The sequence below is a fragment of the Salvelinus alpinus genome, chromosome 20 (assembly GCF_045679555.1).
Source record: "Salvelinus alpinus chromosome 20, SLU_Salpinus.1, whole genome shotgun sequence".
Lineage (NCBI taxonomy): Eukaryota > Metazoa > Chordata > Actinopteri > Salmoniformes > Salmonidae > Salvelinus > Salvelinus alpinus.
In genome coordinates, this window is record NC_092105.1 from 23,027,039 (window position 1) to 23,043,212 (window position 16,174).

Genomic DNA, 16,174 nt, shown 5'->3' on the forward strand with positions numbered 1-16,174 from the left:
TTTGGACATTTTCACTTAGGGGTGTACTCACTTTTGTTGCCAGCGGTTTAGACATTAATGGCTGTGTGTTGAGTTATTTTGAGGGGACAGCAAATGTACACTGTTATACAAGCTGTACAATCACTACTTTATATTGTAGCAAAGTGTCATTTCTTCAGTGTTGTCACATGAAAAGATATACTCAAATATTTACAAAAATGTGAGGGGTGTACTCACTTTTGTGATATACTGTATATATATATCATACACACACACATTTTTGTAATAATGACAATTGCAACAATACTGAATGAACAATGAACACTTATTTTAAAGTGTTACCTGGGATGAATGTTGAAAACAAAAACTGATTTCTATATGCAGGAAATCCTATTTTAATAATGGGCATGGTAAGAATTGACGACCAAAGTGCGAGTCATAATTCCCATGACACCTTCTAGCAAAACCTGAAAAGCGGTTCCTTCATTTATTCCATAGGATATTTTTAGATTCATTTAAAATAAGGTCTGTGTTTCGTGTAGGCTTACGCCACCTTGCCAATTTTATAACTGTGTAGATATCCATAGGACAAGGTAACTCTGATCAATATTGGCTAAATATAAGCGAAGATAATTTTTTGTAGAGTGGATTTATGAAAATATGTTGACAAACGTTACCTTTATCCTAGTGAGATTTACACGGGTATCAAAACGTCGAGGCGGTTTAAGCCTGCACGAAACACAGACCTTATTTGAAGTAGATCAAGACATTCTCTATGGAAGACATGAACGGTAAAATAACGAAGGAACCCCTTTCAAGTTCAGCCGCAAGTTACAGGAATTATAACGCGCTGACTATTTCTCTCTAAACCATATACCTTTGACTAATCCGGAAACTATCACCTCAAACAAAACGTTTATTCCGTTCCGTATTTTATCTAACGGGTGGCATCCATGAGTCTAAATATTCCTGTTACATTGCACAACCTTCAATGTTATGTCATAATTACGTAAAATTCTGGCAAATTAGTTCGCAAAGAGCCAGGCGGCCCAAACTGTTGCATATACCCTGACTCTGCGTGCAATGAACGCAAGAGAAATGACACAATTTCACCTGGTTAATATTGCCTGCTAACCTGGATTTCTTTTAGCTAAATATGCAGGTTTAAAAATATTTACTTGTGTATTGATTTTAAGAAAGGCATTGATGTTTATGGTTAAGTACACATTGGAGCAATGACAGTCATTGATTGATTGTTTTTTATAAGATAAGTTTAATGCTAGCTAGCAATTTACCTTAGCTTACTGCATTCGCGTAACAGGCAGGCTCCTCGTAGAGTGCAATGTAATCAGGTGTTAGAGCATTGGACTAACTGTAAGGTTGCAAGATTGAATCTCCCGAGCTGACAAGGTTAAAAATCTGTCGCTCTGCCTCGCTTGGCAGTCATTGAAAATAAGAATGTGTTCTTAACTGACTTGCCTAGTTAAATAAAGATTAAATAAAGGTATAAAAAAAAAAAAACTTTGGCAAATCGGCGCCCCAAAATACCGATTTCCGATTGTTATGAAAACTTGAAATCGGCCCAGATTAATCAGCCATTCCGATTAATCGGTCGACCTCTACTATGTTTGCGTGCTGTTCTGTTAGGTGAAATGCAAACACGAACAATGCTACTTTCCACTTTTTGCTTCTTATTATAAATAATTATTTTTCTATGATTCTAACAATTTACCCAAGTGTTTTGATCTGTATTGCACGTGAAATCGCATTTCATTTTTTGGCCTATATCGTTATGTGTTTGTTATATAGTGTTTTTATTTTTTATAGTGTGTACGTACGTGCCTCTGTATGTGTGTGTGTGTGCTCCCTGGTAGGCTGAGTGGTCCTGCGGGTCTATCCCAGTGAGACCAGGGCTCATATACTCATATGTGTAATAACAGGATCAGCTCCTAAATTAGAGGATAGGTGGGAGCAGCAGATTAGAGTCAGCACTACGACCAGCCAGCCAGAGCCAGAGTTCCAAATCTGCAATCTGGGAATACTGCCGACCGACCCGGCCTGCCAACCTGGCCTCACAGCTAATCATGAGAGAGGGAGAGCTTGTTAACCAATGAGAGTCGAAGCCGGGGGGCGGTTCTTCTAAGCTGTATGGAATTGTTATAAGAAATTCATAGTAAGGATAATTAAGCTATTTGATTTCATGTAGCTATTTGACCCCTGAAGTACACTATATGTACCCAAGTATGTGGACACCCCTTCAAATGAGTGGATTCGGCTATTTGAGCCACACCTGTTTCTGACAGGTATACAATCGAGCACACAGCCATGCAATCTCCATAGACAAACATTCACAGTAGAATGTCCTTACTGAAGAGCTCAGTGACTTTCAATGTAGCACCATCATAGGATGCAACCTTTACAACAAGTCAGTTTATACAATTTCTGCACTGCTAGAGCTGCCCCGGTCAACTGTAAGTGCTGTTATTGTGAAGTGGAAACGTCTAGGAGCAACAACAACTCAGCCGCGACATGGTAGGCCACACAACTCACTGAACAGGACCGCCGAGTGCTGAAGCGCGTAAAAATTGTCTGTCCTTGGTTGCAACACTCACTACTGAGTTCCAAACTGCCTCTGGAAGCAACGTCAGCACAAGAACTGTTCATCGCAGGCATCATGAAATGGGTTTCCATGGCCAGGCAGCCGCACTTAACCCTAAGATCACCATGCGCAATGCCAAGCGTCAGCTGGAGTGGTGTAAAGCTCGCTGTCATTGGACTCTGGAGTATTGTTACGTGTCATGTATTGTTACGTCTCATGTAAGTATGTTTCCTCTCTTTCTGAAGCTTTTTCTCAACTTTCATTCGCCCTCTCTGTCTCTAGGTGTTTAAGGTGAAGGCGGTTCAGTTGGCTGAGAAGCTGCTCCCAGCCTTCAACACTCCCACAGGCATCCCCTGGGCCATGGTCAACCTCAAGAGGTCAGTCTCAGATCACAACGCAACCCTAGATCTACGTCCGCAACTGCAACAATTTAATTTCAGCATGATTCTGTATTTAATGATTCAAAGTGAGTCTGTTTTCCCTGTGTCCAGTGGTGTGGGTCGTAACTGGGGCTGGGCGTCAGCAGGCAGTAGTATCCTAGCAGAGTTTGGAACCCTCCACATGGAGTTTGTCCACCTCACTTACCTCACCGGGAACCCTGCATACTATCAGAAGGTGAGACACCTCCTTAGTACTGGTGTGTGTGTGTCAGAGTGGGTGTCTGGTAGCCTGAGCAGCCGCTAGTGGGCTTTATAGATCTCCACTATCATCTGGGCTTGATGTGTACAGAAGGTAATGCGCTCGTTTCCCCATGTGAACGGTTTGTACATTAAACATTCTCCATTCAGGCTGCAAGGCTTCGATTTCCTCAACTAGATTTAATGGCGAGAAGGTGGAAAAAACGGGAGAAATCTAATTTTATTTGTCATATGCACCGAATAAAATAGGTGTAGACCTTAGCGTGAAATGCTTACTTACAAGCCCTTAACCAACAATGCAGTTTTAAGAAAATAGAGTAAATAAAATATTTACTTACTTTTATTTTTTACTTTATTTAGTAACACAATAAAATAACAATAATGAGGTTATATACAGGGGGTACCGGTTAGTCGAGTTAATTTGTACATGTAGGTAGGGGTAAAGGGACTATGCATAGATAATAAACAGCGAGTAGCAGCAGTGTAAAAACAAAGGGGGGGCGGTCAATTCAAATAGTCCAGGTGGCCATTTTATTAATTGTTCAGCAGTCTTATGGCTTGGGGGTAGAAGCTGTTAAGGAGCCTTTTGGATCTAGACTTGGTGCTCCGGTACCGCTTGCCGTGCAGTAGCAAAGAGAACAGTCTATGACTTGGGTGACTGGAGCCTTTGACCATTTTTTGGGCTTTCCTTGGTATATAGGTCCTGGATGGTAGGAAGCTTGGCCCCAGTGATGTACTGGGCTGTACGCTCTACCCTCTAGCGCCTAACGGTCGAATGCCGAGCTGTTGCCATACCAGGCGGTGATGCAACCTGTCAGGATGCTCTCAATGGTGCAGCTGTAGAACTTTGAGGATCTGGGGAACCAGGCCAAATCTTTTCAGTCTCCTGAGGGGGGAAAGGTTTTGTCGTGCCCTCTTCGTGACTGTCTTAGTGTGTTTGGACAATGATAGTTTGTTGGTGATGTGGACACCAAGGAACTTGAAACTCTCGACCTGCTCCACTACATTCACATTCGTCGATGTGAATGGGGGCGTGTTTGGCCCTCTTCCAATAGTCCACGATCATCTCCTTTGTCTTGCTGACGGGCGGCCCGTCAGGAAGTCCATGATCCAGTTGCAGAGGGAGGTGTTTAGTCCCAGGGTCCTTATCTTAGTGAGGATCTTTGTGGGCACTATGGTGTTGAACGCTGAGCTGTAGTCAATGACTAGCATACTCACATAGATGTTCCTTTTGTGCAGGTGGGAAAGGGCAGTGTGGAGTGCAATTGAGATTATGTCATCTGTGGATCTGTTGGATCGGTATGCAAATTGGAGTGGGTTTAGGGTATCCAGGATGATGGTGTTGATGTGAGCCATGACCAGCCTTTCAAAGCACTTCATGGCTACAGATGTGAGTGCTACGGGCGGTAGTCATTTAGACAGGTTACATTCGCTTTCTTGGCCACAGGGACTATGGTGGTCTGTTTGAAACATGTAGGTATTACAGACTCTGTCAGGGAGAGGTTGAAAATGTCAGTGAAGACACTACTTTCCACCACCATGCTAGAGTGGCTAATGCCTAGGAATGCTAGTCCCGGATGTTGCATACCCCGTTCTCGCTATTAAATGTAAGTGTAATTACAAGCATTTCATAAGTGTCAAAGGCTTTTATTGACAATTACATGAAGTTGATGCAAATAGTCAATATTTGCAGTGTTGACCCTTCTTTTTCAAGACCTCCGCAATCCGCCCTGGCATGCTGTCAATTAACTTCTGGACCACATCCTGACTGATGGCAGCCCATTCTTGCATAATCAATGCTTGGAGTTTGTCAGAATTTGTGGGGGGGGGTTTTGTCCACCCGCCTCTTGAGGATTGACCACAAGTTCTCAATGGGATTAAGGTCTGGGGAGTTTCCTGGCCATGGACCCAAAATATCTATGTTTTGTTCCCCGAGCCACTTAGTTATCACTTTTGCCTTATGGCAAGGTGCCCCATCATGCTGGAAAAGGCATTGTTCATCACCAAACTGTCCCTGGATGGTTGGGAGAAGTTGCTCTCGGAGGATGTGTTGGTACCATTCTTTATTCATGGCTGTGTTCTTAGGCAAAATTGGGAGTGAGCCCACTCCCTTGGCTGAGAAGCAATCCCACACATGAATGGTCTCAGGATGCTTTACTATTGGCATGACACAGGACTTATGGTAGCGCTCACCTTGTCTTCTCCGGACAAGCTTTTTTCTGGATGCCCCAAACAATCGCAAAGGGGATTCATCAGAGAAAATAACTTTACCCCAGTCCTCAGCAGTCCAATCCCTGTACCTTTTGCAGAATATCAGTCTGTCCCTGATGTTTTTCCTGGAGAGAAGTGGCTTCTTTGCTGCCCTTCTTGACACCAGGCCATCCTCCAAAAGTCTTCGCCTCACTGTGCGTGCAGATGCACTCACACCTGCCTGCTGCCATTCCTGAGCAAGCTCTGTACTGATGGTGCCCCGATCCCGCAGCTGAATCAACTTTAGGAGACGGTCCTGGCGCTTTCTGGACTTTCTTGGGCGCCCTGAAGCCGCCTTCACCACAATTGAACCGCTCTCCTTGAAGTTCTTGATTATCTGATAAATGGTTGATTTAGGTGCAATCTTACTGGCAGCAATATCCTTGCCTGTGAAGCCCTTTTTGTGGAAAGCAATGATGATGGAACGTGTTTCCTTGCAGGTAACCATGGTTGACAGAGGAAGAACAATGATTCCAAGCATCACCCTCCTTTTGAAGTTTCCAGTCTGTTATTCGAACTCAATCAGCATGACAGAGTGATCTCCAGCCTTGTCCTCGTCAACACACACCTGTGTTAACGAGAGAATCACTGACATGATGTCAGCTGGTCCTTTTGTGGCAGGGCAGAAATGCAGTGGAAATGTTTTTGGGGGATTCAGTTCATTTGCATGGCAAAGAGGGACTTTGCAATTAATTGCAATTCATCTGATCACTCTTCATAACATTCTGGAGTATATGCAAATTACCATCATACAAACTGAGGCAGCAGACTTTGAAAATTAATGTTTGTGTCATTCTCAAAACTTTTGGCCACGCCTGTACACATCAAGCCCAGATGATGGTGGAGATCTATAAAGCCCACTAGTGGCTTCCCAGGCTAAGTGTCTATGTGTTCTCCTGGGTAAGAGAGATTCATGTCTCCTCTAACCCTGTCAGGTGATGCACATACGGAAGCTGCTTGCCAAAATGGACCGACCCAACGGGCTCTACCCAAACTATCTGAACCCTCGTACCGGCCGCTGGGGCCAACGTAAGTACCTGTTGTCTCTCACTTCATCAGAGAATAATACTGACAGGTGTGTGTGCCTGTGCTCACCACTGTGGGCCGCTAGACTGTGCAAATGACTGGGTGTGAGTACTGGGTGTTTTTGGAGCGTTAATAAATATGTATAATTAGAAGCTGTTGGCGGGAGGCATCTTAACTAAATGTTAATTACCCTGACTTAGACAGAGCAGTTGAATTACTGTTTCTACCTCTCACTGCTCAACCTGACCACGCACCCACACACACTCACACGCCAGGGTTTCCATTGTGGCACCAGAAAACGTGACCGGGAAGATTATAATTTACCGGCCATTTGAGAAATGTACCGGACCCATAAGCATTGGATGTATAACCCATTATGGTGTCTAATCATGGTGCTCAGAATGACAGAAATCACATTTAGAATATGGTAATTCATCTTAACACAACATGCAACTCATGTAATGAAGCAGCCAATAAAACATAATTTTCAAACATTTGCCAAAATGCAATTCTCCAGAAAACACCATTCTAAACAGCGCACCTGATAGCGGTTCCATATGTCACCGAGATTAAAATCTATTTTAGAAACTTAGTGAGATTCTACAGATAAAACAACTCGGATGGGTTGCTAATACAGTGCATTCGGAAAGTATTGCGACCCTTTGACTTTTTCCACGTTTTGTTACTTTACAGCATTATTCTAAAATATATATTTTTTAATTCTCCCTCATCAATCTACACACAATAACCCATAATAATAAAGCAAAAACAATTTTTTAATAACAAATTTGAAATTTACATAAGTATTTATACCTTTTTACTCAGTTCTTTGTTAAAGCACCTTTTGGCAGCGATTACAGCCTCGAGTCTTCTTGGGTATGACGCTACAAGCTTGGCACACATGTATTTGCGGAGTTTCTCCCATTCTTCTCTGCAGATCCTCTCAAGCTCTGTCAGGTTGGATGGGGAGCGTCGCTGCATAGCTATTTTCAGGTCTCTCCAGAGATGTTCGTTCGGGTTCAAGTCCGGGCTCTGGCTGGGCCACTCAAGTACATTCAGAGACTTGTCCCGAAGCCACTCCTATGTTGTCTTGGCTGTGTGCTTAGGGCGTTGTCCTGTTGGAAGGTGAACCTCTGCCCCAGGTCCTGAGCGCTCTGGAGCAGATTTTCATCAAGGATCTTTCTGTACTTTTCTCCGTTCATCTTTCCCTCGATCCTGACTAGTCTCCCTGTCCCTGCCACTGAAAAACATCCCCACTCCATGATGCTGCCACCACCACGCTTCACCGTAGGGATGGTTCCAGGTTTCGTTCATACGTGACGCTTTGCGTTCAGGCCAAAGAGTTCAATCTTGGTTTCATCAGAGCAGAGAATCTTGTTTCTCATGGTCTGAGAGTCCTTTAGGTGCCTGTTGGCAAACACCAAGCAGGCTGTCATGTGCCTTTTTAATGAGTCGCCGGTTCCGTCTGGCCACTCTACCATAAGGGCCTGATTGGGGAAGTGCTACAGAGATGGTTGTTTTTCTGGAAGGTTCTCCTATCTCCGCAGAGGAGCTCTGTCAGAGTGACCATCGGGTTCTTGGTCACTTCCCTGACCCTGACTTCTTGGTCACTTTTCCTTCTCCCCCGATTGCTCAGTTTGGCCTGGCGTCCAGCTCTAGGAAGAGTCTTGGTGGTTACAAACTTAAATGGTTCCATTTAAGAATGATGGAGGCCACTGTGTTGGGGACCTTAAATGCTGGGGAAATGTTTTCAAACCCTTCCCCACATCTGTGCCTCGACACGATCCTGTCTCGGAGCTCTACTGACAATTCCTTCGACCTCATGGCTTGGTTTTTGCTCTGACATGCACTGTCAACTGTGTGGCCTTATATAGACAGGTGTGTGCCTTTCCAGATCATGTCCAATCAAGTTGTAGAAACAACTCAATGATGATCAATGGAAACAAGATGCACCTGAGCTCAATTTCGAGTCTCATAGCAAAGGGTCTGAATACTTATGTAAATAAGGTTTTCTAAAAACCTGTTTTCGCTTTGTCATTATGGGGTATTGTGTGTAGATTGACGAGGGGAAAAATGTATTGAATCCATTTTAGAATAAGGCTGTAACGTAACGAAGGGGTCTGAATACTTTCCGAATGCACTGTATGACTAGGCATGTGCCTTTTGCTTCTGGACAACGAAAGAAGGTTGATATGAAAACCAATAGAACAGGAGAGAAATGGCGTAGCGGTGGGTCCAATAGGGAAGTAAATGGAAATAAAGTTGCGAAGATTATATAATTACTCCTGTCTATACAGAAATAAATAAAATACTACAGAAAGCATGACTTAGCCACAGAGGAAACAAGGATCATTAACTAAAAAATAAAATAGCTGTGGATTGTTTCAAATCACAAGCTCGTAGTCAAGATCATGTGTCTTGAGTATGTGTCCATATGGCAGTGGCTGGTGATCTTGCATTAGTTGCTTTTAACAGTATTTTTTTTTACATTTAAATTCATATTTTTATGATTAACAAAGTGACAATGATTTTGAGAAATGACACATTTTTATTATTGAAATGAAACTGTTCCACGAAAATGTGCATGTGAAAATCAATTTGTAATCTTCCCGAACTTGAAACTCTTGAAGACCTATGAAGTCTTTATAAAAGAATTGCCTAAACATTTCCATGGTCACATTTTGCCTGTACAGTGGTTCCTCCTTTAAAAGTTGCGAGCTGCGGGATATAGAGGTACCCAGCGCCACGGCTCCAGATCACCACAAGGGGGAGTTAGAGCACTCATTATGCATTTGGGTCCCCGGGTTTTTATATGACCTTTGACGCGAGCCACCAGACCCTGGTGACTTTCTTTAGCAAAGATGGCTGACAAAACATTACGGTGGAAGCAAATGTAAGTAATTATAACATCTTAACGAGTCAAGCAAAAAAATTACAATTGAGAGGAATGTGTTAGGAAATGTAGAGAAACTATTTTTTTGTCATAAAGTTAATTTACGAAAATCACTATCTAGCAAGTTTTTTTCAGTCATTTCCAATACCAGGTGTATCAAACTCCATTTTTTGAATGATGCTGTGTCTGCATGTATGTATTACAATTATACACTTCAACAGTGTGTACCACTCCTGCTCCTGGGACATCAATGATTCCACATTGTAACTATGCAATAGACTAGAAACACGATTTAAGTAAAGGCTGATTTGTAATTCATATATAACAGGGGAAAAAAACATTACACTACACTTCTTATGCATATCTAACTCCCTTCATCTGCATTAATCTGAAAAGGTTCTCCCAGCCATGTGGATGATTGAAAACAGGGCAGCAAAGTTTGTTTGTCACCAGAGCGGTTTAGAGCATATTACTATTTGCCTGTGAATAACCAGACCTTCATACACTACTTGCTATGCTGAATTATTGACACACAACCACAGATTCTGCCATATCCTGCCAGCACGGCCACAAGTGAGCCACTCCGGCGGAGAATGACGTGTGGAAGAGGGTGAAGAACGAGATGGGAGTAACAATCCAGGCTATTTGCTCTGAGACCGGCATAGTAATGTAATGAAACAAGCAGGGAGCAGGTTTCTAACCCTCAACATTCTAGCCCGAAGTCCAGCACGCTATCGACTGTGCCCAAATATATTAATTGGAGTTGTGGCCGATTGTGGCTAAAAACACTTTATCAATTGGAATCTTTAACGTGGAAATGGGGAGAAGTATTATTATTAGTTTTTCACAAGCGTAGCAGGATGGGCTATTAGCTGAACAATAGACTATTCAACCTTTACTAAAGAATTGTCTAATAGCCGAGCTAGTTGTGAACCCCCCCAACTTACAAATCATTTCTATCTACCTACACACGGTTAATGTTCTGAAAAACTAGTTTTGGAGGTGTACCTGTGGATGTATTTCAAGGCCTACCTTCAAACTCAGTGGCTCTTTGCTTGACATCATGCAAAACGTAACAAAATATTGCTATAATCCTGCCTTGAAAGAAACAATGTGGTCCCAGAAACACCTCTCTGACATAGGTCCAGCATATCTCTTGATGATTTCTTCCTTAAAGAAATATTGAGCCATGATACCTGAAAAAGGAGGCAAGAGTGAAATATTGTGGAATACATAACAGTCCGTGAGGTGTAGGCTACAATATTTTATGTACCTTTTGCTTTGTAAATAGCCAAGCTTACCATCAAAAATCAAATATGGGCCTGGTCCCTGGCGAGAAATTGCGCCCCACACATGGAGTTTGAGCGGATGCTTGGGACTCGGCTTGCTTGATCTTCTATATTTTTTTGCTCAAGTGCCACGGTTGATTTGTCTGTGAAGATGATGTTATTGAAGGTCTCGCCAGCTTTGATCCATGCCTGGGCCTGCAGGACACAAAGTTCTTTGTTTGTCAGACGAATCGTTGGGTCGAAACTACAGAACAGTTCAAAACAAGCGAACACACATGGTTAATGTTCTGAGAATCAAAAAAAGAATATATATTTATATATATTTATTTCATTTTTTTTTTATATAAAATAAAAAAATACAAAAAAACATTTCTTACCGAGCGTTTCCATAAGTCCACGCAAGTTTCTTCAACTGTCTTCTGTGATTAGAGCGATGTTGATGTTGTGCGGTGATGCCAGCAGATTCCAGATAGCCTTTGCCGATCGCTCATCATTCATCAGTGAGTCGATGGCTTGAATAGTCGTGCTGGAAATGAAATACAATGTAAAAATGTGCAGCATACAGTAGAGACTAGCAGTCGATTTATTTAACATTATTTTTAGCATTATTAGGCCTACTTTACAGCATTGTCGCCTACTGTACCTGTTCATTTTCCTGGGCTTTCGAGTTGTGGAGAGTCAGGTGGCACTAGTGTTGAGTAATGTGCTCTAGGTCTTATTTATTTAAAGAGCATATTGAAGTTAGAAGCAAAAGACTACAACTATTTTAGCACCGTTTCGCACTGCTCTGAGACGAGCATGGGGACTAGTCTTGACAAATCAATGAGATTTTTATTTTCACTTAATCTCCTTTTGGGTTTTGGTTAGACTAGAATTAGAAAATTAGGTGCAGAAATGTTATGCTCTTAGTGTAACCTTTATTTAACTAGGCAAGTCAGTTAAGAACAAATTCTTATTTACTAGGACAGCCTACTCCTTCCTCCCCGTCGGGGAATTGAACCCCGGTCGCCCACGTGCCCTGCCCGCATGACACGTGATTCTTTAGCTAAATAGCCCAGTACTGTACGGCCGACCGTCACGTTGTACAGCGCCATATTTTCCGTTCCATCCTAATGGAAACCCAGAGGGTTTTTCTTGGAATAGAAACACCATAATATTAATCAAATTAATTAATGAGTCTGCTAAATGACTTAAATGTAAATGTAAGTACCAGTCAAAAGACATCTACTCATTCCAGAATTTCTTTATTTTTACTATTTTCTACATTGTAGAATGATAGTGAAGACATCACAACTATGAAATAACACATATGAAATCAGTTAAGAACAATTTCTTATTTACAAGGGCAGCCTACTCCTTCCTCCCCGTTGGGGAATTGAACCCCGGTCTCCCGCGTGCCCGCATTCTGTAGTACAGACATGGCCTGCTCTCCCTTATGTAAGACATTAGGCACTTTCCCATGTTTACGACAGTATGTATTGTAGGCTATGTTTACTTGTCAGACTGCACAGTAGCCTAATCAACAAATGCAGGTGGCTTCTCTCTTCAAAATGCTTTAAATGCTTTATCATCCAAATGTAAAAGCATATACTGTACAGTACTGTATTTCTTCGTCAGCAACTTTATGCTTTCATTAATAAATAATGATGAAAATACTCTTAAAATGCAGATGTTGATTTAGTTATGGATCCATAACGAATTACTATGGGAATAAATATCACTGATTTACAGAAATATTGGAACAACGTTGTCTAATGAAGGCAAACAATTTAGATTCCTCTAATCCTAATTAGGCTAATTTGAAGCAAGGTAAGACATGCCTCAAAATATGAAGTTAAACATTCCGGTTTCAAACTAAGTACGTTTTCAAAATGCATACTGCCTCCAGCTCACATTGTAAAGCGGTGGGTGACGAGCTGATAGCCTGTTGCCTGCACTTCATGGTGAATGGGAGGCGCGCTTCAATTACCAGTTGCGAAATAGAGAACATGATGAAAGAGGAGACTGCTGTTCTTACTATACTATAGATCCAACATCTAATGCGGTGACGTTTTAAAGGGATACTACGAGATTCTTCTTGTCCAGAGTCTGATGAACTCGTGGATACCATTTGTATCTGCGTGCAGTACGAAGGAAGTTAGAAGTATTTTCACAAGCCAATGCCGACTAGCGTTAGCCAAATGACTGGAAGACTACAGGTACGCTAGACTTCTTGCCCAAGGACCCCTGCCCAGGCAAACTGGCAACCCATTATATGTTAGCAAAAAAAAGTTACGTCTTACCAGGTGAATGATAATGGCAACATTTTAAAATAAATAGATTTGGTAGACCGCAGGGGTTTCGTTAGAGTTCAGAAATGTCTTTTCAAAACTCAGACCATCAAAAGAATCTGTGTTTTTAAACCATTTCACCTGCATTTTTTATTGAAAGTCAATTATTTTTGCTTCAGTACAGTTATCAGGGACGTGGAACTATAGTTTTCCTTAACAGAAAAAACATTTGTGAAACGCATTCGGCAGAAAATAGTTTAATTTTCATCAGATGACAACAAAGTCCAACGCTATTTGGCTAGCAGCCACACAATTTACTTAAAATGAAAAAGCAAAGTCTTTCTTGCAAAAATGATGCATGGCCATCATATTTCTAATGTTATCATAGAAATAATGTAACCAGCTACATTTCCTATTGTTTTGCTTGATGTTAAAAGAAAGTAGCTACACATCAGTCGGAGCGCTGTCTGCTGAAAGAATGCTCATCAGTGAATTCGCATCAGAGTGAAGTGCAACTGAAGCACAAAATGAGTCTGATGCCGAGCAGAAATTACAATAAGAAGCATTTTAGATTTCTGTTTACAAATGGTGTGAAAAATTGAATTTTGCGTTAACTCGAACCCCAGAGACTGTTTTCATTATCTTGACCTCCCCCACAGTTCATTGGAAGAGGAAGTGTATACTCTAACAGTTTATTAGCTAGAAAGGTATCTTGGCGGTGTGAAGAAACTGTTGCTGTTTTACAGCTAATTGTCTGCAATTGTACAACCGTTTCCATTGAGCTGAGAGAAAATGTTGCAAATGTGATGCATATTTCCAGCAATTGTAGGCATTTTGCCATGACTAACACTGTTCCTCTGCTCAAACATTACAGAATCAATGTGCCTTGAAGGCCTGTTTTCTTGTCTCCTTGTCTAGCTTTTATTTTGATGTTTTTCACCAGGGGGTGGATCAGCTTTAATGTTTTTTCACCAGGGGGTGGATCAGCTTTAATGTTTTTTCACCAGGGGGTGGATCAGCTTTAATGTTTTTTCACCAGGGGGTGGATCAGCTTTAATGTTTTTTCACCAGGGGGTGGATCAGCTTTAATGTTTTTTCACCAGGGGGTGGATCAGCTTTAATGTTTTTTCACCAGGGGGTGGATCAGCTTTAATGTTTTTTCACCAGGGGGTGGATCAGCTTTAATGTTTTTTCACCAGGGGGTGGATCAGCTTTAATGTTTTTTCACCAGGGGGTGGATCAGCTTTAATGTTTTTTCACCAGGGGGTGGATCAGCTTTAATGTTTTTTCACCAGGGGGTGGATCAGCTTTAATGTTTTTTCACCAGGGGGTGGATCAGCTTTAATGTTTTTTCACCAGGGGGTGGATCAGCTTTAATGTTTTTTCACCAGGGGGTGGATCAGCTTTAATGTTTTTTCACCAGGGGGTGGATCAGCTTTAATGTTTTTCCCCCAGGGGGTGGATCAGCTTTAATGTTTTTCCCCCAGGGGGTGGATCAGCTTTAATGTTTTTTCACCAGGGGGTGGATCAGCTTTAATGTTTTTCCCCCAGGGGGTGGATCAGCTTTAATGTTTTTCCCCCAGGGGGTGGATCAGCTTTAATGTTTTTTCACCAGGGGGTGGATCAGCTTTAATGTTTTTTCCCCAGGGGGTGGATCAGCTTTAATGTGTGTGTGTGTGTGTATATGTGTATATGAGTTCCCCCCCCCCCCCCCCCCCAAAGTGTTTCTAAAAAATATATGGTAAAATATTTTTTTTGCATTATTTCTATCTGGTTTTGGTCATTTAAGTTGACACTGAAACGGTTTTCCCACCCCAAAACATTACCACTTAGATGGCCCACCTAAGACTTTTCTATGCAGAAAAAACCCTGTAATTAGCTCCAATTATTAATTTCCTCCATTTTAAAGGGTGCATCTAGCAATATTCATAAAATAATTATTTCACACAAATCCCCATATATATATATATATAAAACATTCCAACACTTGGATCCCCTGCAATACCTCTGTTGACCCCAGTTTGAAAACCCCTGTGCTAGCGTACGCAACCCGCTAATCTCCCTCACAAATATACTTGTTCAAGCACCCACAAATGTATGACACCACCCATGTGGTCAACGGCCGATGTTTACTTTTAAATTTGAGTTTGACGGTTTCCATCTGATTTGATGTGACTGAAATGCATCAGAAAGGTATTGGGGAAATCATCAGGCAATAATGTTGAATGATCTTCTGTGTAGAAAAGAACATAATTGATGGTCTTGTCCACTCAGTTCTAATGGTTTATGGGCATAGTAGAGAAACATACGTGTTCCTGAGTCTTATCTTTCAGTGATGGGGTCCTAATTATTTGGAGCTTATACCATTTGAGAGAGAGACACATTTGTAGGAAGAAAACAGAAACCGCTCTGTTTATTACAACCTCCTCTAGCGGCTACCGGAGGTTACTGACGTAATCCCGGTTCTTTTGAACCAAGAGCAAATGTTCTAGTTTGGGGAAACCCTGGGTTACACGTATGCACTTGCACACACACAAACACACTGTGCCCTCTACAGTGTATACCTCTTTCCAAGGTTGTTTGCATTTGGAATTTCTCTCTTTTTCTCTCGATCTCTGACCCTCCGTACGAGAAAGAATTATTCATTGCAAATTCCCTGTTCTCTGCCAGGGGCACACCAATCCCCCACAGCCATTTGCATAAAAAACATATTTTACTTTGTGTCTGTGAGTCTCTTCAGCTCTTCAGAGGGTCAGAAGTTTACATACACTCAGTTAGTATTTGGTAGCATTGCCTTTAAATTGTTTAACTTGGGTCAAACGTTTTGCGTAGGCTACCGCAAGCTTCCCACAATAAGTTGGGTGAATTTTGGCCCATTCCTCCTGACAGAGCTGGTGTAACGGAATCAGGTTTGTAGGCCTCCTTGCTCGCACATTGTTTTTCAGTTCTGCCCACAAATTTTCTATAGGATTGAGGTCAGGGCTTTGTGATGGTCACTCCAATACCTTGACTTTGTTGTCCTTAAGCCATTTTGCTACAACTTTGGAAGTATGCTTGGGGTCATTATTCATTTGGAAGACCCATTTGCGACCAAGCTTTAACTTCCTGACTGATGTCTTGAGATGTTGCTTCAATATATCCACATAATTCTATTTCCTCATGATGCCATCTCTTTTGTGAAGTGCACCAGTCCCTCCTGCAGCAGAGCACCCCCACAACATGATGCTGCC

General features: G+C 41.9%; 1 protein-coding gene across 2 annotated transcripts in view; it reads left to right on the forward strand.

Annotated features, from left to right (window-relative positions):
* LOC139546506 (mannosyl-oligosaccharide 1,2-alpha-mannosidase IB) overlaps positions 1-16,174 on the forward strand; it is a 119,951-nt gene that overhangs the window by 89,179 nt on the left and 14,598 nt on the right. For both annotated transcript variants that reach the window (XM_071354953.1, XM_071354954.1), the window contains exons 8-10: positions 2,861-2,955; positions 3,070-3,193; positions 6,402-6,495. In XM_071354953.1, coding sequence (XP_071211054.1) covers positions 2,861-2,955; positions 3,070-3,193; positions 6,402-6,495 — 313 coding nt within the window. The remainder of the gene's footprint in view (positions 1-2,860; positions 2,956-3,069; positions 3,194-6,401; positions 6,496-16,174) is intronic.